Source organism: Mesocricetus auratus, unplaced genomic scaffold (genome assembly GCF_017639785.1).
Source record: "Mesocricetus auratus isolate SY011 unplaced genomic scaffold, BCM_Maur_2.0 Super-Scaffold_100008, whole genome shotgun sequence".
In the NCBI taxonomy this organism is placed as follows: Eukaryota; Metazoa; Chordata; class Mammalia; order Rodentia; family Cricetidae; genus Mesocricetus; species Mesocricetus auratus.
This window is the reverse complement of record NW_024429192.1, coordinates 6,620,080-6,646,626: the sequence shown is the minus strand read 5'-3', so window position 1 is coordinate 6,646,626 and position 26,547 is coordinate 6,620,080. Positions and strand designations below refer to the sequence as shown.

Sequence of the window (26,547 nt, the reverse complement as noted above, 5' to 3'; positions counted from 1 at the left end):
TGAGATGCTGACAGGAAATCACAGCCAAATATTTCCCTCCTCACCCAGGGGAGTTCAGGTGTGTATAGCAACCTGCAGGGCTCTCTGTCTCTCTGCCCTCGTTTTTGGCCCCTCTGCTCACTCATCACTCAACTAGGCTCGCTTCTATGACAAAGCTGTCAGACTGCTCTCCCCACAGCCTGAACCTTGGCCTCGTCTCCGTCAGCTCTTCACTCTTCAACAAGGCTCCTCTGGTCCCTGCCCTATGCCTTTAAGGACCACTGTCCTCGCTGGCTTATTTTCACGTAATCTTTCACATTTTATCAAGTAGTATCACTTCACTATGTTATTTTATGATATCCCAACCTAGTAGTATTCTGAGAAACTGGGATTGGGAAAGGTAAAACATTAGCATCATGAATGTAGTTTTGACTTCTGAGCCCCTTGAAGGAAGCCAAGATTTATTTGGATAATAATCATGTCCCCACTATTATGGGATATTTGTACACTGGGAAGATATTTGCTGAGGTTGGTTTACTGAAGATCTGAATGTACAGCAGGTAGGCAGAAGGTATAGGCAGGGCTTCCAGGCAGAAAGAGAAAGAAGAGAAGGACTCCAGGCACTTGGGAGAAGCGAGAGGCATGGAGGAAGCCAGATGGGCCGTATGGAGATAGGATACAAAGCCACAAGGTAAAACTAGATTAATATAAATGATCTAATTTCAGTTATAAGAGCTAGTGAACAAGCATGGGCTAACCCTGATTTTCATAATTAACAATAAGTCTCTGTGCCATTACTTGGGAGATGGCTGGCAGGACAGAGAAAGACCCATTACATCCCATTATCTTGAGAGCAGATGTGTACATTTCTAAACCTCTTCCAATCTGATTTGATTATTTATAGAGATGACTGGGTGATAACAAAAGCAGACCATTTATTCTGTCCTGTCAATACAGCTACCATTCTCTATTATTATGGATATCACTAAACTTTAAACCGAAAGCATCATCACTATGCAAACACCATTTAAAATCCACTCAGCTCTGTGCCTGTACAGCCTAAAGAACAGAACAAAACAGGAACACCACATGAACAAAACCAGGCTGCCATCTTGCTTGAATTAATAAGGTCAAATCACTTTATAAATAGAATAAGAAGGTAAAGTATAATCCTAGTTTATTCTTAACATGTTTTGGCACCTTAATGTGCTTAACGAAATGAGTCTGCTAAACCCTCAGATGTCTGTCTCTAAACATCACCACTCCCTTACAGAAATTATGCTCATTACATAACCCAGAGCCCGTGCTCCCTCCCACTTTCCTTTAAAACAAAAAGGTAATAGCTCCTCAGAGGAGTCACATGCTAACGAGGCAGGCGAAACACCCTAGCAAGGGGAAGTCCACGCTAATGAGGCAAAACATCCCAGCGAGGGGAAGAGAAGATAGTATCTTCGGCTAAATTTCTGGAAAGGCTTTTGCTTTGTCCTGTTTGCTACAGATTCACCTTAAAGACAAGACCACAGCCCACAGAGAATGAAGAGATGACCTTCCTATGAGTGCACAGGCAAGAGAAAGAGAGAGTGTTAACAAGAACTTCCAGTGCCCCTGCTCTGACGTGGTGACCAACCCTGATGCTGCTCGAAGTGAATGGCTGTTGTTCTAATGCAGCCCATCCGCAAAGTAAGAGAATGAGTGCCGAGTTTATAAACAGATGGACACCTCTATCAATGAAAAATGGTCCTGTTAGACCTCTCCCGGCAGTCGATGGAGAGCAGGGGCTAACTGATGATGTTCAAGGAAATATAAAGTGAAATTTAATCTAACTGAATTATCTTTGATTGCCATATGCCTGTGATGCAGAAAGACAAAGAATCATGTACATTTCTTCCCTGAATAAAGTACTTAATTTCTGCAAACTTTAAATTTTTATTCAGAGTAAAACAAAATATAATTTATCCTGTAATATCAAGAAGATAAAATTATATCTGGCTGGGCGGTGGTGGCGCACGCCTTTAATCCCAGCACTCGGGAGGCAGAGGCAGGCGGATCTCTGTGAGTTCGAGGCCAGGCTGGACCGATAGCCTCCGAAACAATGCAGAGAAACCCTGTCTCGTAAAAACCAAAAAAAAAAAAATTATATCTATATGTGCACAATATCAGCTTTAGGAAAATAAAGAAAAGGTTGCTTTTATTTATAGATTGATTTTTCTATACTGTACCTGACTGTAATGTCTGTTCAGAAACTATGGATGCATCAAGAAGAAAACAAAGAATCATTAGTAAAACAATAAGTTACATTTAAAGCCTGGTGTGCCATCTGAAGAACATCTGAGATGGCCTCAACGCATTTCCTGTATGTTGACAACTTGAGTTTGTTTTATGAAGCTACAACACCAAAGACAATAAATAACCATAACGGATACAAACCCATGTGTCTGCACTGACTCAGTGATGTCCACTGTGTCATATTGTGAAGGTCCTCCTCTTCCAGATACTGTGTGTATGTGTGTGTGAAAAACTAAGAGAAGACATGGAAATATATGTCTGAACACATAACTTCTAATACTCTTTTTCTGGGACTCACCAGTTGTTAAGTACCATCAGTTCAGCTAAAACAAGAAAGCCCATTCTAAAGCCATCAACTACACTATAGAAAACTGCAAAGTCCTGTGGCTGGAAAGGCTTATGGGGAAAATGGGGTCGGAGCATCACACATAAAAATGTCAAAAGTGACCCACCAAAGAAAAAAGGAACCTAAATTTAAAAGCAGCATAGTATTATGTATGCTAAATGGTTATGAAATGCGTGACTATACAATATAAGGCACTGTTCTTTTAAACATATGAAGTTGGCTTGTAGAAACGGGCATCAGAATGACATAGCAATTGTAAATGGTAACAGAGGGTTACTGGAAATGGGTAGGAAGTAGAAACATCAGATGGGGGCGGGCATGACTCAAAACACATGTTGAACTGTGTAAGGGAAGATGTTTGAGGTGTGTGCTTATGGCTATGTGTGTTTTATATGTCTGTTTCCATACTGGCTCTGTTGGGGAGTTTTCTGCATTTGTCTAATGTTGCTTGCCAGCGAAATCACGCATAAGCTCATGCAAAATCAGCATCATGTTCACGTCATTACCTAACGTATCACCACACTGGACCAAGTCCTCAGTCTGAAACGAGCATGGCAGTGGCGCCGACTGCTTTTGAGAGGCATTGAACACATGGTGAGGTACATAGGAAGCTAGACACCTGACGCTTACTTAGCCTGGGGAGCTACTGAGGTTCTGCTGTGCCTCGTCCTTGACACGCTTTTGACACGCTTACTTTCAACTGCTGCTTATTAATGCCTCCACATCAGAGCGGCACAGGTGGGAAGAGGGGACAGAATGGATCAGTCAGTCTCTACTTTCAGAAGCCAGGAAGAAGCCTGAATTTCCAAGACCTAGTAAGCATCAGACTTTTTAGTTTTTTTTTTTTTTTTTTTTTAAGTTTGAGTAGGTCCTAGCCCCCACGCCTGGTGATCTGTTCCTGAGAGGCTGCTTGTAATGAAATCTGACAGTCTACAATGACCTGTAGGGCCAGTCTCAAGAGGACATGATCAGAATTCCATGGAAATTTTCTGTGTGGAGAGCATGCATTGGAAGGTTTGGGGCTAACAGGAAAAGAAATCCACAGTGCTCTAAAGTTCTAAGGAGGAAAGAATGGAACTAGAAATCTAATTGAACCTGCAATAAAGCTGGGGAGGGGCAGGAGTCTAACCTATTCCATGTACAAAGAACGCTAAACTTCCTCATGATATTGCTTTAGGTACTCATTAGTATGAAAAGTTCTATTTTTTTGACATTAATAACGGATATACAAAAAGGTAAAAAGCTACCTTGGGGGAAAAGGCTAGTTTGAAAGCTATGTATTTATGCCAAATATTAAAAACAGAAAATAGCGGTTAGTGGTCAATAATAAACACTGCTTTATACTGTTACTATGACTTAAACTGTTTCAAACAATAACACCCGAAGTTAAGGCATCGTTACAGATAAATGGTGTCCTCAACAAAGCACGCTACATAACTGATTATTAATGCTCCAAGTACTACTTTAGTCTCTAGAAACCTGCCTTATATCGTTATCAGCACGTATAGCCTCCAGTCACAATTTTCAGAAGAAAGTACACACAGTGTTCAGAAAAAAACCCAGTCAGTTTGTGGCTAAGTACCACTCATAGCATTGACACTTGACAAGAGAAAAAAATGGGATACTACTTCAAAAAAACTACATCTACAGAAATTCCTTCCAAAACGATTTAAACCAATAACAGCCTAAAAATTACTCATACCAGTGAGTTCAGACTTACTTTTTTGGACTTTTTAGGACTATAAACAAGTGGAGTTAATACAGTATTAAATGTGCATACCACGCAAACTTCCAGTGGTTAGAAGTGCTCGGGCTTTGTCAGCTAAGTCACTGTTGAGAGTATTTCCTAGGAGCAGAACATCAATGGCTTCTTGCTTGGAGCTGTCGAAGAAGTTGTTCTGAATGGTTCTGGTGACAGAACGGGCACCATCTTTTAACTTCCCGGCCTGTTGTGAGAGAAACATAGGCCCTGCTCAAAATACTGTTGATTTTACTTACTGTACATTTGCAATTTTAAATCCATTTCATAAAGACTTTAAAATGTAGTATTCCCTTATAGTCTGCACAAAGAAAATAATAAACTAAACGCCACAACTCCATCTACTAATATATTGAGCAGTAAATATTTCATCATATATTTATTTGAATCATGATTCCTTTCTACATCCTAACTTTTAAATGTGGGGATGGGCTGGATGAGGAAGAGCAGTAGAAATAAAGAAAGATACACTGAACTTATAACTCCTAGAAAACCTTCCAAGTACTTTGACAGTATAAAAGTGAAGTTGCTCCCCAATAATTTAATGCTAGTTAAAAACAAAACTGAACCTAAAATCAAAGGTCTAGTGAAAAAATTAATTTGCAATTACAACTCATAAATATAAATACATAAATTTTAGTTTACATACTAAAGACATTTTGTTGCCCGAACAAATATAAATCTAAAAAATAAATACCTATTCCAATACTGAGAGGGTTGATTATAACTTTTAAAGAACAGGTATTTCACTTAGGCGTATTATCAGACAGTTTTTATTTTGATCCTATAGACTTTTGACTGTCAAAAATAACTTTGGTTTGGAATGTATAATTTTCTTTCATCCCTTTGAAAAATAACAGTAATTACAGGCTTATTTTTGGAATAAGGAGCCAATTTTCTTACATGCCACTAATTGTAATATGGCACTGAATCATATTTTTGTCATGTAATAAAGAAAATATTGTTATTGAAAAAAGAACACTCACCATTCACATTATCGGGCAATTAATCAAAAGGAGCCGAGAGAAAGGAAAAGAAAGAGCAGTTCAGGTGTTAGATTTTAGCTCAATTCAGACTAGTATATTTAATATTAATATATAAAGATTTTGTGTCTATACCTTAGGTTAAAGATAAAAATACTGAAAATATATGCAATTTCTGTACATATATTGTCTTAGTCACAGCAGAAACAAAAGGCAGAAGGAATATTTTAAAGCAACAGTTGGAGAATCAAATTTTAATAACAAGAATTATGCTACTTAAAAGGAATAAATGAAAGCCAAGCAATTTCAGTTTTTCAAAAGAAAGCAGTGTTTAGGGAGTGAGGGTTTGTAACACTCCTAAGGGATGGACGAAGGCTCTGTGCAGGTGAGGCCATGCCTGTGGCAGAGGAGGAGGACTGAGCATCGTCTTGAGTTGATGAGTGATCTTCACAGAGCATCAGCTGCTTGCTGCTGCCAATGAGGCCCCTGTAATGGCCAATGTCTTCTCTTTCTGTTGACTGTTTTGGTGGTTTGTTTTGTTTTGTTTTAAACTGGGTTTATCAGCCCTTGTAGTCAATACACAGCCTAGACTGAACTTGTTTCAATCCTCCTGTCTCAACCTCTCCAATGCTGGGATCATAGGTATGAACCACCATGCCTAGCTAAGTGTTCTCACCTTTATCCAGAAATAATTTGAGGAACTGTAGAGGTTTTGGATAAATTAAGATCAGAGCCCCTTAAAGAGTTAACTAATATTTAAGTACACAGAATCATAAAACATTCCAAATATAGACCCAAATCCCACAACAAGGCCCAAGTACCAAACAGGGAATCTGAGGATAACACAAGCAGCTGCAAGTCCTGATAGGACCTCAGCATAGTAACTAAGTCCAACCCCACCCTTTACTGCATTGGCAGCTCTCTTCTGGAACCGAAGCAGACAGAAGGCACCAAGTTAACTACCAAGCCCTATAATATGGGTTCATTGCGCTGCTCGCATCTATTGGAGATAGACTGTCCGTCTGTTCACTACTTGTGACATACATCCCAAGTAGAGGCACTGTGTCAAGTGCAGGGGACACAAAGGTCAAAGAGACAGGATACTTTATCAGGACTGTGGACTTTTTTAAAAGTCAATATAAACAATGTAAAAAGAGAGATGCACAATATTAAGCCATATAAAACAATATACACACACACACGTACGTATGTATATATGTATGTAAATATGCAATGAATTATCTCCAAAAGCACACTTAACCCTTAGGACTAAAGAATTACCTATGTAGAATCTAATCATTAGAATCTACTACTGTGGGAAGATGTGTCAGAGAGGACATGAAAGCATAAGAAAGCAATCCTAAGAAATGTCTGCTAACTTGAAAACCTATTATTTAAAAAGTCATTCAAAGCTTTCTAGAGAGGAGAGAGGTGAAGATTATGTTATGACAGCTACAGCTCTACCTTGGCCTTCCCTTCAAGGGCTCCGGTGCCTGCATATATCTTACTGATGGAGTCGCCATTCACAGACCACATGGACCGGAAGACTTCCTGGAAGCGAGTCACCAGCTGAGGCTTTTCTGCCAAGCCCAGAGCATCCAGCTGTTTAGTTAGCATCTGAAGGGACAAGTGATGATATTTAAGGTAAATATACATTTAAATATACTTATACACAAATAAAGTACTTAAACGTATATTCACTGTAATGTGACTTTTTACAACTATTAGGAATTAAACAAAACTTATATAGACCCTGAAAGTAGTAATGCTTTATTGGGCTATGTTTACCACCATTCTAATTTTTAAGGTAAAACTTGTGGTTTCTTTTAAGGTGTATCATTTCAGTAGATTCAAAAGAGACGTGAATTTGGAAATCCAAGAAGTAATGTCCCTCACTTAACTGTGTAGCCACCCCTGCGTCAGACCAGCTTGTCTCCCCTTGAGAACCGAGCTCAGCCACAGTCTGCATGAGAGCAGGGAAGTATGTACGGAGCTCACCCAGGCCTTCTGGAAACTTGGTGATTAGTGTTGGGGAGCAAGAGAAGAAGCCACGGCAGCTTTTCTTGGATGGAGTCTACACTGATGGCATGTAAAACAGAACTGTGGGGAGCCAAGTGCACAATTTCAGGGGCCTTTGGGCAACAAGCCCTCCACCCAGAAGGCAATAAAAGCACCCCCAAGCTACTGATCTGTATGGACTCCAGCAGCATGGAAACAATGTCTTCTCCCGTTACTGACTCATGCGCTTTTACTGAACTCCTTCCTATCTGTTTCCTGCGCATCTGTTAGGTGTAGAATTGTCTATAATTACAAAATATAGAACTATATAAAAGGCCTTCAGTAGGCTCATTTTATTACTCAGGGGGCTTATGCTAGAACTCTGTGCTCATATGGGCATAGAATAGGCCCCAGGGTCTCCTTTCAATCTTTGAAGAAGTGAGAAAAACAAATTTCACTTCATTATTAATTTGCCTAACTGCAATTTAGCAACAAATTGTGTAAGCGGTTAATGACAGAAGGGCATACTCTCACATCACACTTCCAATAGTGAGAGTCAGCTAGGACAAGTGGACACAAACATCTGATAACTTAAGTGTAAGAACTTCACTACGGCGGGCTGGAGAGATGGCTCAGAGGTTAAGAGCACTGACTGCTCTTCCAGAGGTCCTGAGTTCAATTCTCAGCAACTACATGGTGGCTCACAACCATCTACAATTCAATCTGGTGCCCTCTTCTGGCTTCTAGGGAGAACACAGTATACTAAATAAATAAATAAACAAATAAATAAATCTGTAAAAAAAAAAAAAAAGACCTTCACTACGCTTGGGCAGATCCAGTAAACATGCCCAGTCCCCGAAAGCCAGGGCTCCAAACAGACCTGAGCCATATGAACTCATCTAATCACCACCTGCCTGCTTTCGCATCTCATGTGTCAGATTTTAAGAAAAATAAGATAAATATCAATGATAGGTTTCAAAAAAGCCAGAACAGTAAAATTTATTGATTTATATATATAATATCTGTGCCCCAGAGAACTTTATACAACTGGACTTTGACTTGAGACAGAAGCTGAGTTTCTGTAATTAATTAACTAATGCACAAGCCAAATTTAAGATCATTAACTAGAGACTCTTTAGAGTGCTTGAAAACTAAGTCCTACCTAATGCAAAGCGAATCCATGACCTCCTTATGACCCTGACTTAGTGGGCCAGGAGACCCAGGAAAGCTTGGTGGTGCCCAGATTACTGAGAAGCTGAGACTGTGTCTGTACTAGACTGAGCTTGGTGATTAACAGTAAAATAAACCTAATAAATAAACAAGTTTTTTTTTTTTTTTTTTTTTTTTTAGTTTTTGGAGACAGGGTTTCTCTGTATTGTTTTGGAGGCTGTCCTGGAACTCTCTCTGTAGACTAGGCTGGCCTCGAACTCACAGAGATCCACCTGCCTCTGCCTCCCGAGTGCTGGGATTAAAGGCATGTGCATAAACAAGCTTTTAAAAACCTTAAAGGAAACCCTGGTCATTTCTTACTTTGGCTAGCTACAGCATTTTCATCTGATTCCTAATTGATTAATTAGACTTTGAAGCTACTGACTTCATAATGCCCACTTGGATTGAGTTACAAACTATCAAAAATATAACCCTATAGGAAGGAATGTACATGTAAAAACAGATTCTCAACATCCTAAAATAAAATCTTGAAAATGTCAACATAAAGTTCAGGTCCACGCATACTGTCTCAAGAGAAAGGCCAAAACAGCAATGGTCGCTCCAATACACATGCAGGTGTCTGTCTACAAGGAGTGTCAGAAACAGCAGAAGGAAGCAGGTGGCAGCTATCAGAACATAGGAGGAGAGTGAAGGGAACAGTAAAATCACGAGGGGCTTGAGAGGGGGAAGACAAGAAGTGGAAAACAAAGTCTCCAGAAGGCCTAGCTTCCCCCCTTTATGCGACTAAGAAACGAGTTTGCGAACGTGCTCAGGACGCATACGGCACAGGTATGATTGTTTTACCTCTAAGCCAAGGAACGCCTGCACACTGTTTGTTCTATCAAGACAATCCAAGCAGTTTGTTCGAACTGTACCACTCTGGCACCTGCAACAATTTCAGTAAAGTTACATGGCTAGTTAACAACACAAATAAAGCATAAATGAACTACAGCAACAGAGATCATTAAAATTGACAACCTTTCTAGTTCCAACTTTATATCATCACCGAATAGGCACAAAATAATAATGAAAGTATTAAACTGAAAGCACCTACACACACACACACACCCCTAGATTCTACGCCTGTTAGTGTTTGTCATGCATTTTCATCACTTATCTACTAGAGATTCATTTTTATTAGGCCTGTAGTTAGCAGCCAAATATACATCCAGGGTTATAATCCTATAGCTCTTTCTACAAAACAGTAAGAATTTTGGGAATGCTTATTTATAAAACAACAATAACAAGTCAGTAACTTTGAGCTTTGTTCATAAGTTAACTTCAATTTATAATCTGAACTCAAACCTTTTCATTTATTTTTTTCTTGTTCCATATGCAAAAACTACGGGTTTAAGTTACAGTGATGCAGGCAATAAGCAGGTTCCTTTTCTTTGCATGTCCTGGTCTTTACTGTGGTGAAGAGCTGCTAGAACTTCAGCTTTACCGACAGCATGGAGTCTAGAAGCCAGGTGAACAGCAGCTCTCATGTGTCCAATTACGTGACCTGGAGCATGCCCATGCCTTACTTTCCTCAAATGCAAAAGGAACAGTCATAGATCCTATCCCCCGACCGTTACTGATGCAAAGGCACACACACAGTATGTCCTAGATAATGTAACTTATTATTATTTGTTGAAATTTAGGAAAAAAAAACAAGCGTAACAAATTATTAAAAACACTTAAAATTGTAAACTTCAATATAAAAAGAAAATGTTAAAGTTTAATGTTGAGAATGATTTTTAAGTTATAGCAAAATTCCAATTTAAAGAAAAGAGCAATAGAACCATCAAACCTTTGAACTTCACTGCCATCGAAATAAAAAAATCCATAATCTAGAAACTTCTGGACTTGAGGTTTGAGGACACTGTGTAATTTTTCTGCCTTCCCTCCTTTAACCATTTGATGGTAGTCAAAAGACACCATGTGGACATCAGCAGCATGCTCAGAAGCTTTCAGGTGGCTCTGAAAGTGAAAGGGCAAACACTCGTGTGGGTTAGCTACATGGCCTGTCCTGCAGCACCGCAGGCGCACACTTGCTCTCCAAGCTGCAATTTTACCAAGCCCCAAAAGCGTTCAACACTGGAAGCAAAAGGGACAATTATTGTTTGATACCTAATGGCAATTACTGTCTAAAATCCCATATACTATCCTTGAGAGACTGAGTGGCATAATTAACCTAAGACTTCAGTTTGGTTTAGAAAATGTAATAGTTTCCAATCACCAGTGTTTTATTGTTAGGATACAAATTTAGTAAATACTTTTACCTATTACAGAATCTAAAATAAAGCAGCTTAATTTGTAACACAAAGTCTAATCAGAGACTAAAAGACTCATCTTTTATGCCTTCATTCAATGCATATGTATATTTCTAAATTTACAGTTAAAATATCACTCTCAGAAACACAATGTTTAGTTAACATTAATCTTCTCCCAATCTTAAAAAATAGCAAATTGGGCCATCTTCCCACTTAACCAGACTTCCTAATTTAAACCTTAGGAAATGGTTTCTAGTTATTCTACATCTTCTATAACAAAATTTACATTGATCCGTCATTGATTGATTAAGCATTTTGCTCATGCTATTTTCTGACAGCCTCGGAGAGTTGAAGACATCACTGTACCTAACTTTTGTCTAGGAGTGCTTCTCTTGTGGTGGAGTCTGATCACTTATTTTTATTTCCATTCTAGGTAACCATGGGCCAGAACAGAAGATAAGGCAGCCACACTCACCTGGAAAGCCTTACTTAGCATATGTTCACCTTCCTTAGATCCAAGCAAGTTTACTACTATTTGTTTACCATATAAATCCTTAAGTGTACGGAAATGCCTATTGACAAAAGACAAGAAACAGCATAGCAAAATTACAGCCTTTCGTCCAGTAAACAAGAAACTGATAAAATTTTCTAAATCTATTATTCTATATGTCTTCAAACCCCTGAATTTGTGAAATTCAGTAAGTACAATTTCCCCTCTGACTTATGGATGCCAAGACTCTGATCTTGGCTAGAACCCTGGAGCTGGTCAGTCTTCCCATTGTGCATCTGACAACAGTCACGGCAAGACACAGCCAGCAGACCCTTCTGATGACCACACACTTGAGGAATATTTATAGGGCTGCCTGACTAGCTCTGGCCTTTGACAGTTGCCTTTATCTGTGGCTTTGCTTCCCACAGTTTGTTACCTTGAGCTCAATCAGGATCCAAAAATGCTAACATCTGCACTTAATCTTTCCAGATAGGGCTACATGGTGCATTCATTTTAGTATCGTATACTGCTATAATTCTCTTTTTTAGTTTTTATTTATTGACAATTTCATAAATGCATATAATATGATTAGTTCTTATTAATCTCTCACATTGTGTCTAATCTACATATTAAACTTTAACATATTTATGTATGTTCAAGAAACACTTCAGTGTAAGGGGGTGCAGTAATGCACATCTGTGTATCCTTGAGAATAAAAAAATGCCTTTAATCCTAGCACTTGGGAGGCAGAGGCAGGTGGATTTCTGTGAGTTTGAGGCCAGCCTGGTCTATGGAGCAAGTTCCAGGACAGCCTCCAAAGCTACAGAAAAACCCCATCTCAAGAAAAAAGAAAGAAAGAAAAGATAATAAAAAGGTTCTACTATATACAGCAACACCACACAAAGCAGATATAGCATGAGCCTCATTATAGTCCTACACAAGTATCATCATTTCTACCTGTCAAAAGCAGGCGCATTCGCTTCAAATCCCCTCGACATCCGGACACGATGGGATCCCACCTTAGGCAAGAAAAAGATTTAATCACTACCCGAACCACTATCAGGACAAAAGAAACATCACCACTGCAATCCAAGTGATTCATCTAGTGAGCACAGTACCAAAAGGCCTGGGCTCCACTCATGATAATTCGTTTAGAGTTCTAGGGGTTCCCTACTCCTACTTTTAAGATGAAACTCATGTAAAAAGAACAATGGCCATGCGTGCTGACACATAATACCAACACTCTACTGACTGAAAAATAAACTTAAATCTAAAAAATATTATCAGAGCTTGGCTATTCTTTGTTGTGTGAACCATTGAAATTTATCATATTAGCAGAGGTTTTTCTAAGTTTTCTAACTTATAAGGCCTAATAAAGATAAAAAGAAAAATACATAAACTGAAACAGCCAACATGCAAAATTCCTTTTATTTCTATGACATAACAGGAAGCTGGGCATAGTGGTACCCCTGTCAATTCCAGCAGTCTGGACCCAGAGACAGGAAGAATGCCATTGGATTCAAGAATAGACTAGTCTACACAACAAGATCTGGTCCAGGGCTACAAAATAGGTGTGCACAAGGCACACTTTTGATTCTAGTTCTTGAGAAGCAGAGGCAGACAGATCTCTGTGAGTTTGAGGCTAGCCTGGTCTACATAGTGAGTTCTAGGACAGCTAGGACTATGTAAAGAGACCCTGTCTCACTAAAATAGAAACAAAAACAATGCTAATAAATAATAAAACCAAAATAACTAACAAAAAGTAACAAAGATGATTTACTTAACAAATCTTGAGACATTATTTAATCACTGGATAGGTAGTGTGTTTCAGCAGACACACAATATTTTCTGTGGGAGTAAAGATTTCCAGTCATTAAAGATTTCATACATTAGTGAAACATGTCTGAGAATTTTAGCTTCCTGAAATAACTTTCTGCCATTATCATGTGTGTGTGTGAATGATGTATGTGGGGGAACAACACAACCCATGCCACAGTCCATGGATGGAGTCAGAGGAACTGTGAAGTTGGTTTCCTCCTTCTATCCCTATGTGGGTTCTGCGAGCTTAGACTTCAGGCCTTCAGGCTGTACAGCAAGCATCATTACCTGCTAAGCTATCTTGCTGGTCCAAAGAATCATTACATGTTTTAGAATCATTACATGTTTTATGTGTGTGTGTCTGAGAGAGAGAGAGAGAGAGAGAGAGAGAGAGAGAGAGAGAGAGAGAGAGAGAGAGAGAGAGAGAGAGAGAGAGAGAGAGAGAGAGCAACGGTGTGCATGTATGTGCAGCATGTGCATGAGGTCAGGAGCGAGCATCACACCCAGGAACTGGAGTGAGAGGCAGAACCACCAAGTGGGTGTTGGGTCCTCTACAATAGGAAGTGCTCTTAACCTCTAGACAGTCTCTCCAGTCCAACAGTCTGACTTCTGAAATGAAGGGCATTTTATCAAGGAAAACAGAAGGCAAAGAACCTGGGAGACAGGAAGAATTCTGTGATAAGCATTGATTGACATCACAAACCATGCAAGTAATTTATCAAATCAAATGGAGTACTTTGTTCAAAAGCTAAAATCGTATATACTTTTAGGCCCTTAGAATTCATACCTTTATGATTTGGTAGTTAAGTTAATCACGTATGAAGCAAACTTGAAACAATATTGAAAAGGAATGATCTTTACAAAGACTTCTTTAATGTGCCCTACTTCTCAAATGGTCAGGACACGCAGTGCACAGTTAAGTAACGTATAAAGGAGTAGTGACACAACTCTAGTGTCACACAAGCTGTAAATGACAAGGAAGGGAAGAAAGAACAAGCTACGCCCACTAAGAAACACTCATTAAGAGCAACTTTTTGAAGGAGAGGATTTTTGAGTGCTTTCAAACACATTGTCTGTCCTATTTCAAACAAAAATATACCCTGTTTCAGTTCATAGATATGCAACTAATTTTAAAAAAGGTATTCAGATGAGATATTTATTTTTCCTGACCAAAATTTCTGCTTTCCCAAGCAGCCGTACTACTACAATGCTCACATGTCTTTTTTCTCTATTATGGTAAAGACTCCAAAGGCACTAAAAGTCAAACCAAGCCAAAGTAAATCCTTCCTTCCCAGAGCTGGAGCGAGCTCAGTGCTTCCACAGGTCCTGCGCTCAGCTCCTAGTGCCCCTGACTGCTGGCTCCCCAGTGCCTGCAGCTGCAGTCTCAGAGAGGGGATCTGGATTCGCATGATGCACAAACCAAGTCAGTCCTTCCTACAGTCACATCCTCCAGCTGACCTCACTGCCCATAGTAATAGCACAGTTTGCAGAATTAAAAATGTTGTGCTAGCCAGGCAGTGGTGGTGCACACCTTTAATCCCAGCACCCGGGAGGCAGAGGCAGAGGCAGGTGGATCTCTGTAAGTTCGAGGCCAGCCTGGTCTAGAGAGCGAGTTCCAGGACACCCTCCAAAGCCACAGAGAAACCCTGTCTGGAAAAACCAAAAATCAAAACAAAACCAAAACAAAAATGTTATGCTAGGAGAAAAAAACAAGATGGGATTACCTATCTAGCATGGCTTATATTTCTTTTTTTCAGACAGGCGAGAGGGGGGACTGGAAAGACCTAACATATGACAGACATTTGCTTGTGAGCATTTCTCTGAGGCTGGAACTCTTTCCTGCTAATGTATGAACAAAGTGACTTGTTAAAGAGAGTCAAGGAAGAGAGCTGCTGTATCATTATGTAGTCTGACAAGGAAACAAGACAAACAGAACATAAATTCTGCTATGCTTGTTCAATTAACAGTACTAGCATTGTAAACCCAGTGCTCAGGAGATAAGACAAGAACACTGCAAGCAACAGACCAAATTCTAGATAGCAAATTACCATAAACAAATGAACAAATTGGGTCCTAAAATAAATGGTTGTCCTGAGAATACTTGAAACATGTAACAACTATTCACAACACTCCTAGAGCAAGAGTCCTAGTTTGGTTCCACAGAATAGTTAATCCTTGACACGGTATTTTTATTTTTGAAAATCAATTACCTACTTTTATACATTCTTAAAAATAAGTATTTTCATTCCTTTATTACCAGTTTTACAACAGTGGAGGAAATTTTTTAGTACAAAACATATTCACATAAAAAATCCATTCTCACAAGGCAGTAGTGACTCATGCCTTTAATTCTAGCACTTAGGAGGCAGAGGCAGGTGGATCTCTGTGAGTTCAAGGCCAGCCTGGTCTACAGAGTTCCATGACAGTCATGTAGAGGAACACTGTTTCAAAAAGAAGAAAAAAAAAAAAAAAAAGGAAGCAGGAAGGAAGGAAGGAAGGAAGGAAGGAAGGAAGGAAGGAAGGAAGGAAGGAAGGAAGGACAGACGAACCCATTCTCAGGTCAGCCTGGGTATATAGCAAGGCCTCCATTGCAAGACCCTTTCTCAAAACAAAAGCAAAGATCAATCTACTCTTATGCAAAGGAAGGTTGATTTTTAGAAACTATTAACTAAATAACTGTAAAACACAGACTCGGGCACCCCCTCTCCTGACGGGTGGACAACAGACCAGCTAAGTGATGATTTGGTAGACTTCTTAGACTATCTTTATGAAGAAATGAGAATGGCTTACAACACCTGAGTTTTCAGCCTATAGCTAGAGAACATTAGCCTGCAAAATTCCCCGTGGTGAGGACACACAGGAAGCGGATGAAGGGAAGTCCAATCCAAGGAGGACCCTTTAATGGAGCTAGCCATTCTGGACCCAAGCGTACCAAGTTCCTGTGACTGGGAATCCATGGTAAAGCGGCACAGAATGAGTCCAACGCAGGCCAGCAAAGCAACTACTGCAGCCTCTTCAGCCTGTCCCCACACACGAGCTTCACTTTGCATCAGGCTGGGGTCAGGGCTGTCCTTTCTTTTTCTCCTGATTTTTATTGCATGTGCATTGGTATTTTGCCTGCATGTGTGTCTGTGTGAGGGTGTTGGGTCACCTGGAAATGGAGTTATAGACAGTTGTGGGCTGTCATGTGGGTTCTGGGAATTGAACCCAGGGCCTCTGCAACAACCACCAGAGCTCTTAACCAGTAAGCCATCTCACCAGCCCCTGTAAGGCTGTTTTTCTTGTTTGCTTGTTTTTGTTTTTTGAGACAGGGTTTCTCTGCATTGTTTTGGAGGCTGTTCTGGAACTCGAACTGTAGACCAGGCTGGTCTCTAACTCACAGAGATCTGCCGACCTCTGCCTCCCCAGTGCTGGGATTAAAGGCGTGTGCAACCAACGCCCAGCTCAACGTTGTTGTTAAAGCAAATACTCTGACTCCCCAGCAAAGATCACAAAAGCTTAAGAAAGTGAGGCTGGGTCAGGTTTTTCTCAGAGTCAAGCTGCCCTGTGCCTAAAACAAGAAGTATTCACCTGGGAGGCAGAGGTAGGTGGATCTCTGTTGAGTTCCAAACCAGCTTAGACTACATACAGAGATCCAGGCCAGCCAGTACCACACTAACTCAGAAACAAAAAAAACAAAAACAAAAAAAACCAATGCCCTCCAAAAAGAGCCCACACCAATCTGACCAGTCTTGACAAGAACTAAGAATTTTATAAGCACAAGTATTCATCCTCTTGTTAGTCACTGACCTGCCTTAAATAGACCATAACACTGAAAAAATTCAGAGGCCCCCAGTTTCTCCCCACAGCGACCCCACTGAGAACGTAAGAAAGATCTAGCAGCAAAAGGGGAAGCAAGACTTCTTTTTCTGTATTGTTTCACAACACTAACTGAGACATACTCTACCAGATTACCCATACTAGAGGCCTACAAAACAGCACTTTAGGGCCTCAGCACTTATCACCACAGCTAATGTAAGATTATACTTCTGGAAATAATATCATAACCTTATATTTTAAAAACATTTTGTAAGGATGAAGCAATGACATTTTTACAAATAAAATTAGAAATTATCAGGAATATCCTCAAGATCATAGGACATCACAGATTGCAAAGCCAAAGGTCAGTCACACAGTGTCACTAAAGTCAGGAATGGCTACCCTGATGTGTGGCTCTGTGCCAGGCACTGTTTCAAGTGGTTTTCATTCAGTCCTCCTAACAACCCATGAGGGAGACACTACATTCTCATTCTACAGATGAGAAGACTAAGACACAAAGAGGAATTCAATCACTTGTCCCAGATCACCTGTCTAGTAACGGTACAATAAGGGTGTAAATAAAGTCTGGGAACAGGTTGTTTTTGTTGTTGTTTTAAGTTATTTTACACTAAAATAATGAAAACACTTTAAAAAAAAATCCTTGAAATTTAACAACCAGACAGGCTCCTGAGTTGCTACAGCTACGTTACATGGTTTGAAAATGGTCTGTCCGTTAAGCATTATGCTATGGCAGTTTGGTACCGTTGGTGGCAGTGTTAGTGATGGTGTGGAACTGTGGATCTGCAGCCTTGTGGGAGTCCTTAGATTACTGGGAGAGTCACCCTGTGGAGGGACTGCTGGTTTCCTGTTGGGTACTCTTAAGAAATCCAAGTAGTTACGGAAGCCTGAGCTGAACACATCTCGCTCTTTCTTAGGCTTCTGTTTAAAGACGTGTTCTCTTCCTTCCACATAAACCCCCACGCTAATGTCACCCAGTGTCACACTGCTACCCCAGTTGCCAAACCCATGTGCCTGTCCAATCTTGATTTCCAACCTCTAAAATTATGAACCAAAATAAAACTTTTCTTTATAAAATTTGGATAACTACAGTGAGTCACTGTAATAATATAAAAGCAACAGAACCGAAGGGAAGCTGTCTAAGATGAGACTCTAGTATTACACAACAGACTGACCAATAAGACTGAAGAACGATGTGGGAAATTTGGACAATATGGAAATCTCCCAAGAGGGAAACCAAACAAGCAAACTGGATGTCAGACATACTTGCAAGCCCGGCTGCTCCCAGAAGAGTGGGACAGATCCACGGATTTGTATGAAGGAGGAAACACAGTCATCTAAGTATATGACCTGCAAAAAAGAGAGACCCAAGGGGAAAGCCTGTTAGCTCTGTGTTAGGAAAGCGGCTGCTGAGAGCTGCCGCCCAAGCTGAGGTGACTGCTCATGTGCAGACTGTCCTGTCCAAGTCACCACACACGGGGCGCTAGGTTTCACTGATGACAGGACCCACCAAGAAAACAGTCTCCTTTAGTTTGCTCCTCAGTTTTCTATAGTTTCTAAAACCTAATTTGAAGAGTTGAGTTGGGCTGTCTTACAGCCTGAAATTTTATAATTACATAGTTTCATAGCCAAATGTTATAACTTGAAAATTTTAGGTAGTGCATATCTGTCATTAAGAGTTGGGGCTTATAAAATATATTATGAAGCCATCTATAATTGAAGATTTTAAAATTCATTGTCAAATGTATAGCACTGACTCTATCACATTACTTAATTAGTATTACATAACTGTTTGTTTGTTCTAGGGACGCCTTTCTTCAGGCCAATAAGTAGCCACGAATATCAACATTATACATGCCAAAATATATTTGCCTTCAGGTAAAACTATTACCTAGTATTTCCTGCATCTCTCTCACAAGTCTGTTATGCTAGTATTTCCCATGTGTCTCTCACAAGTCTATTACTCTAGTATTTCCTGTATCTCTCTCACAACATGTAGTAACAAATATGTACCTGCTCTGTTTCTACAAAATTGGCAACATGACCATCATCATTTGTTCCTCGGACATTAAACCTTGTCCCTGCTCGTTCACAGCTTAGTCTTGAGATGAGGCAAGCCTTTGCCTGTTTATGGGCAGCATAAATCGTTCTGATTTCTACTCCTCCACACATGAGGCGTAATAACCAGTCATCACAATTCACACCGTAGTGCTTGAGATGCAAGTGCAAAGACTGATTCCTAAGGGAAAAAGAAAACATTTTAAAACATGAATGCAGTATTATTAAAAGGCTTCTGAAGTACTGCATTTTATTTACATTTGCTACACTAAAGCCAAGGCTATAAAATGAAATGCAGATTCTTAATCAAGTGACCTATTGTACTAAAAACTTGTGGTTTTAGTATTTTTAAAACATTTCTAGTCTACCTTCAGGGAGCATGCACATAACTTAATTTGTTCTAAAAGGGGTTATACAAACACATCCTACCTTAAAGAGATTTACATATAAGACTTATGTAAGTTTAAAGAGCCAGCATAGCCAGTGGCTATGCAGCACACAATATACGGCATAGTGCTGTCTACGTCTCCAAAATTTTTTTTTTCAGTTTTGGTCACGGAATCCAGGGCTTCACTCATTGTAGGTAAGTGCTTTATCACTAAGTATACCCATGGGTTTGCCTAAGTACTGTAGTACTGTAGATATCTGACAGGGCCTGGCTTACAAACTTGAAGGAAAAATATTTTATTCAAGCAAACACACAGACCAACGATGAAGAAACAAAAGATAAAGGTACTGAGAGTCGCAATGACCAAATTGTGAGCAGGGGAGCACACAGTTTCCTCACCCTGCTGACTACTCTTCAGGGTCTACACTGGAACCTTAGTCTTCCTCAGAACACTCGGAAGACTCTGTGGAATCTTCTTGCAAACCTACTAAAAAACATGCCATTTGGCAAATGACTCCATCAGTTCAAAAGTTACTTTTCAGTATTATTGTTTAAGACTTTGACCATTCCCAGTGGGCTTCAAGTGTTCTTCACTACCCTGGTATCTTAACAAAAAGGAAACAGAGATGTAACAGTGCCCCCTTGGACACCCAGGGTCATTAACAACAGAAACAAGGAGCAAAGCTGCTAAGTGCGTGAGTCTTCGACTCTCTGCCCTGCAGGTAACAGGCGGCTGCAGACCCACTGCGGGGTGGCCATGCACAGTCCCAGCAGACCCACCCACCATCCTAACCCTCTTACCTAGTCACAAAGCACATGCAATGCAACTGAGTGATGAGACCCCTGGGGTCATGTGAGATCCAACGGCCATCACTCACCCAGCTGCCACCATGACTCATGGTCTCATACTTTACTGTTATTTACCCTGGCCTGAGGCAAACCTCAACAGATTGCAACACAATATGTCCAAAGAGTACAGTAGAGGGCTATGTCATGCAGCAGACATGTGATGTCCGCATTTGAATGGAGCTTGGGTCTGAGGTTTTGTGCAGCAGGTAGAGCTCTTGTTACGCTGTCAGCTCACACTGTCCTTTATTGTGGACGCATTGCTGGGTTAGTCTATGTACATTCATGCCAAGTCTTGAGTAGTAGCAGTGCTACTTAAAATCTCCAATGGAACAAAACTATAATTTTTGAGAGTTATTTCACAGTCTGGCTACAAAGCTTACTATATCTTTAAAAAAAAAAGGACAAAGCTACAAGGATGTGAATTTTAAAAACTTCCATTTTTCTAGATAAAACTAAACTCAAGTATTTCAATCTTTAGCAAAACACAAGTTCAACCTATCAACCACTGGACAAACCAAACCCCCTCAGGTTGTGATATAAACATGTCCTGATCTCCACCTTTAATTTAAAAAAAAGAAAAAAGAAAGGATTAGTCCTACTAATTAAACTTTGCAACACAATGGCCCCTGCTTGGATTTCCAATGTGTTGGGAAAGTTTTTCTCTGTACGTCTACTATTGCCATACTCTGTTGTGGACTCAGGGCAGGAAAAAAGTGCCCACTCAGGCTGGAGAGACGGCTCAGCGGTTAAGAACACTGACTGTTTTACCAGAGGTCCTGAGTTCAATTCCCGGCAACCACATGGTGGATCACAACCACCTTGAATAAAATCGGGTGCCCTCTGCTGGCATGCAGGAAAAGACTGTATACACAATAAATAAAATAAAAATTTTTTAAAAATTAAAAAAAAGAAATTATCTTTAAAAAAAAAGTGCCCACTCAATCAACCACGTCCATCCTTTGCTTTCTCCAAAGACAGCCACTGTTTGCAATTTCTGCGCTATCACCCAGTGCATAATTACAGAAGAAGAGGACAAAACTCACCAGAAGAATCTGTTGTCCGTTGTGTGCTCTTGCACGCTGCGATGTGCATTCAGACTCAGATCCAAGCTGACTCCAGACGCAGACCACGCAAAATAGAAGTTTCCCGAGTTCAGAACCTTTCGGACTTCTGAAATGCGGTCCTCATCTGAAGCATCAACTCGGAGTGATATAAACTCAGTGGAAATAACTCGGAAAACTTCAGATTCCTGAATTCTCCCAACAGACATACATCCAGTAACTAGGACCAGATAATGTAACATGGTATCACCTGTAAAAACCAAACATTTTATGGGATAGAACACCAACATTTTCAATCTCTATAGTTTCTTCTGACTTCTTCTTGTGTTTTCATCTTTAAAATCTTACATTGTAAGTTTTGTTTTGCCTCAGCCTACCGAATGCAGGGATTAGAGATGTGTATCACCATGTCTGACAATTGTGATTATCCTAAACTTACCCTGAGCATGATTAAATTTACAACTAGAGATATTTTTCAGGGAAAAAAATATGCTCCTATAAATACACTCAGTATGTCAAGTACTAAACCATTAATAAGATAATGTCACATTTACAAAGTTATTTCCATACAATCTGAGGCTACAAAACTCATCAAAACCTTACCATGGACAGGAAGCTAGGATAAGATAGTCAATGTCCAGTATCTTTGTAGAAGGTATAATTTAAAGTGGCATATAAATCTGAGAGCTAAAGATGGCAGCACATGAGAACAAGGCCTTCGTGACAATTTACAAAGCAATCTGGTTCATGAGAACTTTCAGACTTCCTGACGTTTCTTTTTACAGCAAAGGGGATGGTACTGGGGTTCACACTGTGATCCCAGCTCCTGAACAACAGGGATTTAAAAATTTTTTCTTGTTATTACAACAAAAATCTTATGATATTAGAGTCCATGGCACAGGTACTGACACAAGCAGAAATAGCTCTGAATCAGGGCTACTTACTATTATCCAGACAAAACTTAGTATGTTAGCATGACCAACCTATGATATAATCACTTATGAAAGGAGATGAAAACATTTATCTCATGATTACTTTAGACAACGATAACAAACAATCCTGCACAATGATAAATCTCCATTTTATAGTCCACCAGCTCTTGGCAGCGCACAGTAACACAGGTGCCTGAATCATAATAAATCTACTATATAGCCAAATCCACCCTCTAGTTTCCTTTCCTTTCCTTTCGTTTCAGGGTTAGACTTCATCGAGGAAGAAAGCCATGTGCTGGATGTGCATGATAGTTCAAGCTTACTCTCTCACAAAGACCAGTAAAAGCATGGATCAGGTCTCTGGACCACACCTCAAGGCATATCTTTATAGACAAACTGCTCATTCTAAAAGTTATCCTGAAGATCATGGTTAATACCAAGTAAGGGCTGGAGAGATGACTCGGTAGTTAAGATCTTCCAGAGGACCCAAGTTCGATTCCTAGCACCCACATGGTGTGGTTCACAGCCAACTGTCTGAACTCCAGGTCTAGGGAATCTGACACCCTGTTTTTGATTTAGCAGGCTACGTGAACATCGTTCACAGGCATACATGACATCATCAATACTTGCTCACATAAAAACAATGATTTTAAGTTACAAAAGAACATTAAATAGCAGACATTTCTGCACCTAAAACAATATACTAGGGCAATCAGTGTGTTTCCCACACAGACACCTATTCCTTAATGTGCTGAAAGAAGAAAAAGACACATTGTTCTGCTAATGTGCTTCAACAGGACACTGTCCTTTGATCTTAAAACTGTTGCATGTCATTCTAGGAAAGAAACATAAGATTAGCCTAATTATTTGTATTGTGTGTGTAGGAGTGTTTTCTCTGCATGTACCTATGTGCACCACATGTAACCCTGGAGTTAATATGGCTGTGTGCTGCTATGTGGGTGCTGGGAAGCAAACATGGGTATTCTGGGAGAGCAGTAAGTGCTCTTAGCCACTGAGGCGGCACAGTCCATTCTCCTTAATGGTGTGGCCTCTGGTGTACTGACCACACTCCAAGGCAGATCCCACATCCAAGAGTAGTTAACCAACACAAACCGGACTTCCTAAGTTTGAGAGAGGGAGGGGGAGGGGAGGGGCGGGGGAGGGAGGGACACAGAGACAGACAAACAGAAAGGTAGTTGGGTGGGGATGTGGGGGTAGATTTGGAAGGAGTTGGGGGCTGAATATGATCAAAATACATTACCTGAAATTCTCATAGTTAATAAAAATGTCAAAAGGTTAATTTAATTAGGGTTTAAAAGGTATAACACTTAAAGCTCAGACACTTTGTCTGAAATAACACACAGGTAGTCTCTGAAATCTTCAGAATTATAAAAGAGAAATGAAAAGCAGATGAGCCACACTGAATAACACTTACCAAGATTTAATCGTAAAACTCCCAACAGTCCATATGCATCCAGTACTTTGGTATATGTACCTTTAATTGCCTCTTTTTCTGCAGATGCTGTTAAAGTAACAATTGAAAACATCAGAACGTATTTAATTATAAAGCCAGAATTTGAAACAAAAATTCCAAAATATATTTTTTAATTTTTTTCCTCTTTTCCCTCTTCTTTTAAAAGCCAGTATTACTTGGCTTTCCCTGTGTCCCTGAGTATCTATCTAGTCACCCGAGAAGTGTCGGGGCGAGACTGTGTCTCGTGGATGAACCTCAGGTCCAATCAGCAATTGGCTGGTGGCTCCCACAAGCTTTGTGCCACCATTACGTAGCCTTTCTTGCAGCCAGACATCACTGTGGCTAGCCTGGCACTTACACTGACTACTCTTTTGATAATGTGTGGAGTATCTTTCTGTCTTGAAGATGCTGAAACATAGGAATGAAGGCTCTGGGTAGGCACCAGCTCGACATCTCCATGTTCAATACAGGTGCTGTCTTCAGCAATGGGATCTTAACACCAGCGTATTACATTAGGTATTTTCTCCAACCAGTAATACAGCGTTCTTGCTGGAGTTAAATAATTCTAACCATCTAATTAATCCATTTTTTCTACTTATGACCTGTCTTTTTTTTCTGTATTGTTTTGGAGGCCTTATGACCTGTCTTATTCGCCCTCTTATCCTTAATACTTAGAGCAGTGCCTGAACACAGAAACTGAATAAGCAGGTACAATGCTGCCAGCCACTGCCCAACCACAGGAGTGGGCAGTCCCTACTGACCTTTGCCTCACGTGCTATGAGCAAGCTGATGTCATCTTGTTAACAGTACAATTCAGACACTAATTTCCCTAGAGCAGGCTATTATGGTTAGTCTACCACAAGAAAAATGAACAACAAATATTCCCAGAGTTTAAAGGAAAAACTTTCCTAGCACTTAGCAGATACACACTTACAATGTATCAAAGAAACAATGAAAAACAAACCACATCTAGTATTTCAAAAAATTCCAAGTACCACATTCTAAAGTGTGAAATTCCTAAAGAAATGGATCCAGGTTCCTGTCCCACCCACTGCCCTCCTCTCCTACTCCCACCTCTCAGCAGCTCGCCCAGCCCCGCCTGCCCGCTTCTTTTCGGACTATCCACTCAGCATCTCCCGGGCCACCTCACTCTTGCCCTCTCTGAGTTGTGCTCAGCTGGTGGCAGCACAGGCTAAGGCTAAATGACTCAGTTAACTAATATCACCACATTGTCTGGTGTGTCCCATCTCTAACCAGTGTGACCTGGGGTGGGGAGGAGCCTTAGTATGCCACTATGTGACAGGGGGATGTTCTGGCATTATAGCGCTCCACGTGCTTACAGAAGCTACATCTGACTTCTTCTAATGTTCAATACAAACATAAAGAATTTTTACAACATAAATCGAATTCTGTCTTCTAAAGGAAACCAGATTTGTCTCCTTAAATACTATACTTCCTTATTCAGGGTACCATGGGTGGGGCTGGGAATTTTTCTCAGTGGCAGAGCACTTACCTAACACTGTAGACCAGGCTGGCCTCAAACTCAGAGATCCACCTGCCTCTGCCTCCTAAGTGCTGAGGTTAAAGGTATGCACCACCACTGCCTGATTTTTTTTAAGTATGTATACTACATACACAAAAGCAAATGTTCAAAACACTTGCTCCATTTCTCATGGCAGAATCTGTGGCTTCTAGGTCAGATAGCTCGACAGAGTTCCATAGGCACATGCTGTGTGAATTTAAAACACCACTGCTGAGACGGTAATGTAGGAATTACTGATGTGTCAGTGTCAGCAGCAATCATCATTTGGCTCAGTGACAGCAGTCAGCAAGAGTCAGAAAGAAATTTGATATTAAGTCATTCCTTCCCATATGAATAGTCTTTCTGTTACTTAAATTATCATGAAACACTCTCTAAAATAATTACTCTTTTCTCCTCAATTGCACACCAAATAAGTATCTCAGACCCAACGACAATCCTTCTATTACAATGCCATCTAACTCAAACATGGAAGCAAGTGCCAAGCTGTTTAGTTATCTGTACTGTGGAATTATCGTCTCAGAGTGCCCATGTGCAAACACACACACACACACACACACACACAAACACACACACACACACACACACACAAACACACACACACACACCACACACGGAAAGGAATAGACACAATTGTATTTTTCCTGCCAGGGGTTTTGTTTTCCATTAAGTTATTGTCAGCAACTTTAAAATGGTATTGCAGCTGAAGTACTTGTTTATTATCTCTAATTATTATGACAATAACAGCAGGCCAGGTGTTTATATGCCTTATTTAATTTTCACAATAACCCAAAGAACAAAGCTACAATTTTACAATTTCCGTTTGACCTATGAGGAAACCGGGTTAAATTGGCTACTAACTTGTCGAGCCTGAGGAGCCAGCATTAGAGAGAAAGGAGCTTTACCAGGCAAGCACAGTGACTCATACTTTAATCCCTGCACTGGGGAGGCAGAGGCAGGTCACCCTGGTTTCTAGAGTCCCAGGCTAGCCAGGGCTACATTATAGGACCCTCAAAGAACTACCTACTCCTGCCCTTGGACTTAGAAAGAGTTCCATTGCTACATGTTCAATGGTATGGAAAAAATGTAGACTACAAGCAACAACGGGAACAATAGTATGCTATTATTCCCAAACAGGCTTATAGACTAGATGTTCCACAAGGAAATGGGTATTTTATAGTTTCAAAGTCCTCAAAATAATCATAAAGGAAGGGAAAGGCCTGCAAAACATGCTTGGCAGACCATTGCCTTTACCAGTTATCAAAGTGAATGCCCAAAGTAATGACATTTGAAAATTGTCATTAAA

General features: G+C 40.2%; 1 protein-coding gene across 18 annotated transcripts in view; it reads right to left on the bottom strand.

The window, feature by feature from the left end:
• Nucleotides 1-26,547, bottom strand: part of Synj1 (synaptojanin 1) — a 72,946-nt gene that overhangs the window by 33,548 nt on the left and 12,851 nt on the right. For 11 of the 18 annotated variants that reach the window (XM_013116178.3, XM_040750503.1, XM_013116181.3 and 8 more), the window contains exons 3-13: nt 23,663-23,749; nt 21,278-21,545; nt 18,953-19,178; nt 18,206-18,289; nt 12,263-12,324; nt 11,291-11,387; nt 10,353-10,522; nt 9,365-9,446; nt 6,818-6,970; nt 4,392-4,557; nt 2,199-2,222 (exon numbers count right to left, since the gene is read on the bottom strand). In XM_013116178.3, coding sequence (XP_012971632.2) covers nt 2,199-2,222; nt 4,392-4,557; nt 6,818-6,970; nt 9,365-9,446; nt 10,353-10,522; nt 11,291-11,387; nt 12,263-12,324; nt 18,206-18,289; nt 18,953-19,178; nt 21,278-21,545; nt 23,663-23,749 — 1,419 coding nt within the window. Of the gene's footprint in view, nt 1-2,198; nt 2,223-4,391; nt 4,558-5,356; nt 5,375-6,817; nt 6,971-9,364; nt 9,447-10,352; nt 10,523-11,290; nt 11,388-12,262; nt 12,325-18,205; nt 18,290-18,952; nt 19,179-21,277; nt 21,546-23,662; nt 23,750-26,547 lie in introns of those variants that run through there. The other 7 variants (XM_005073817.4, XM_013116182.3, XM_013116187.3 and 4 more) reach the window with 3 other exon arrangements.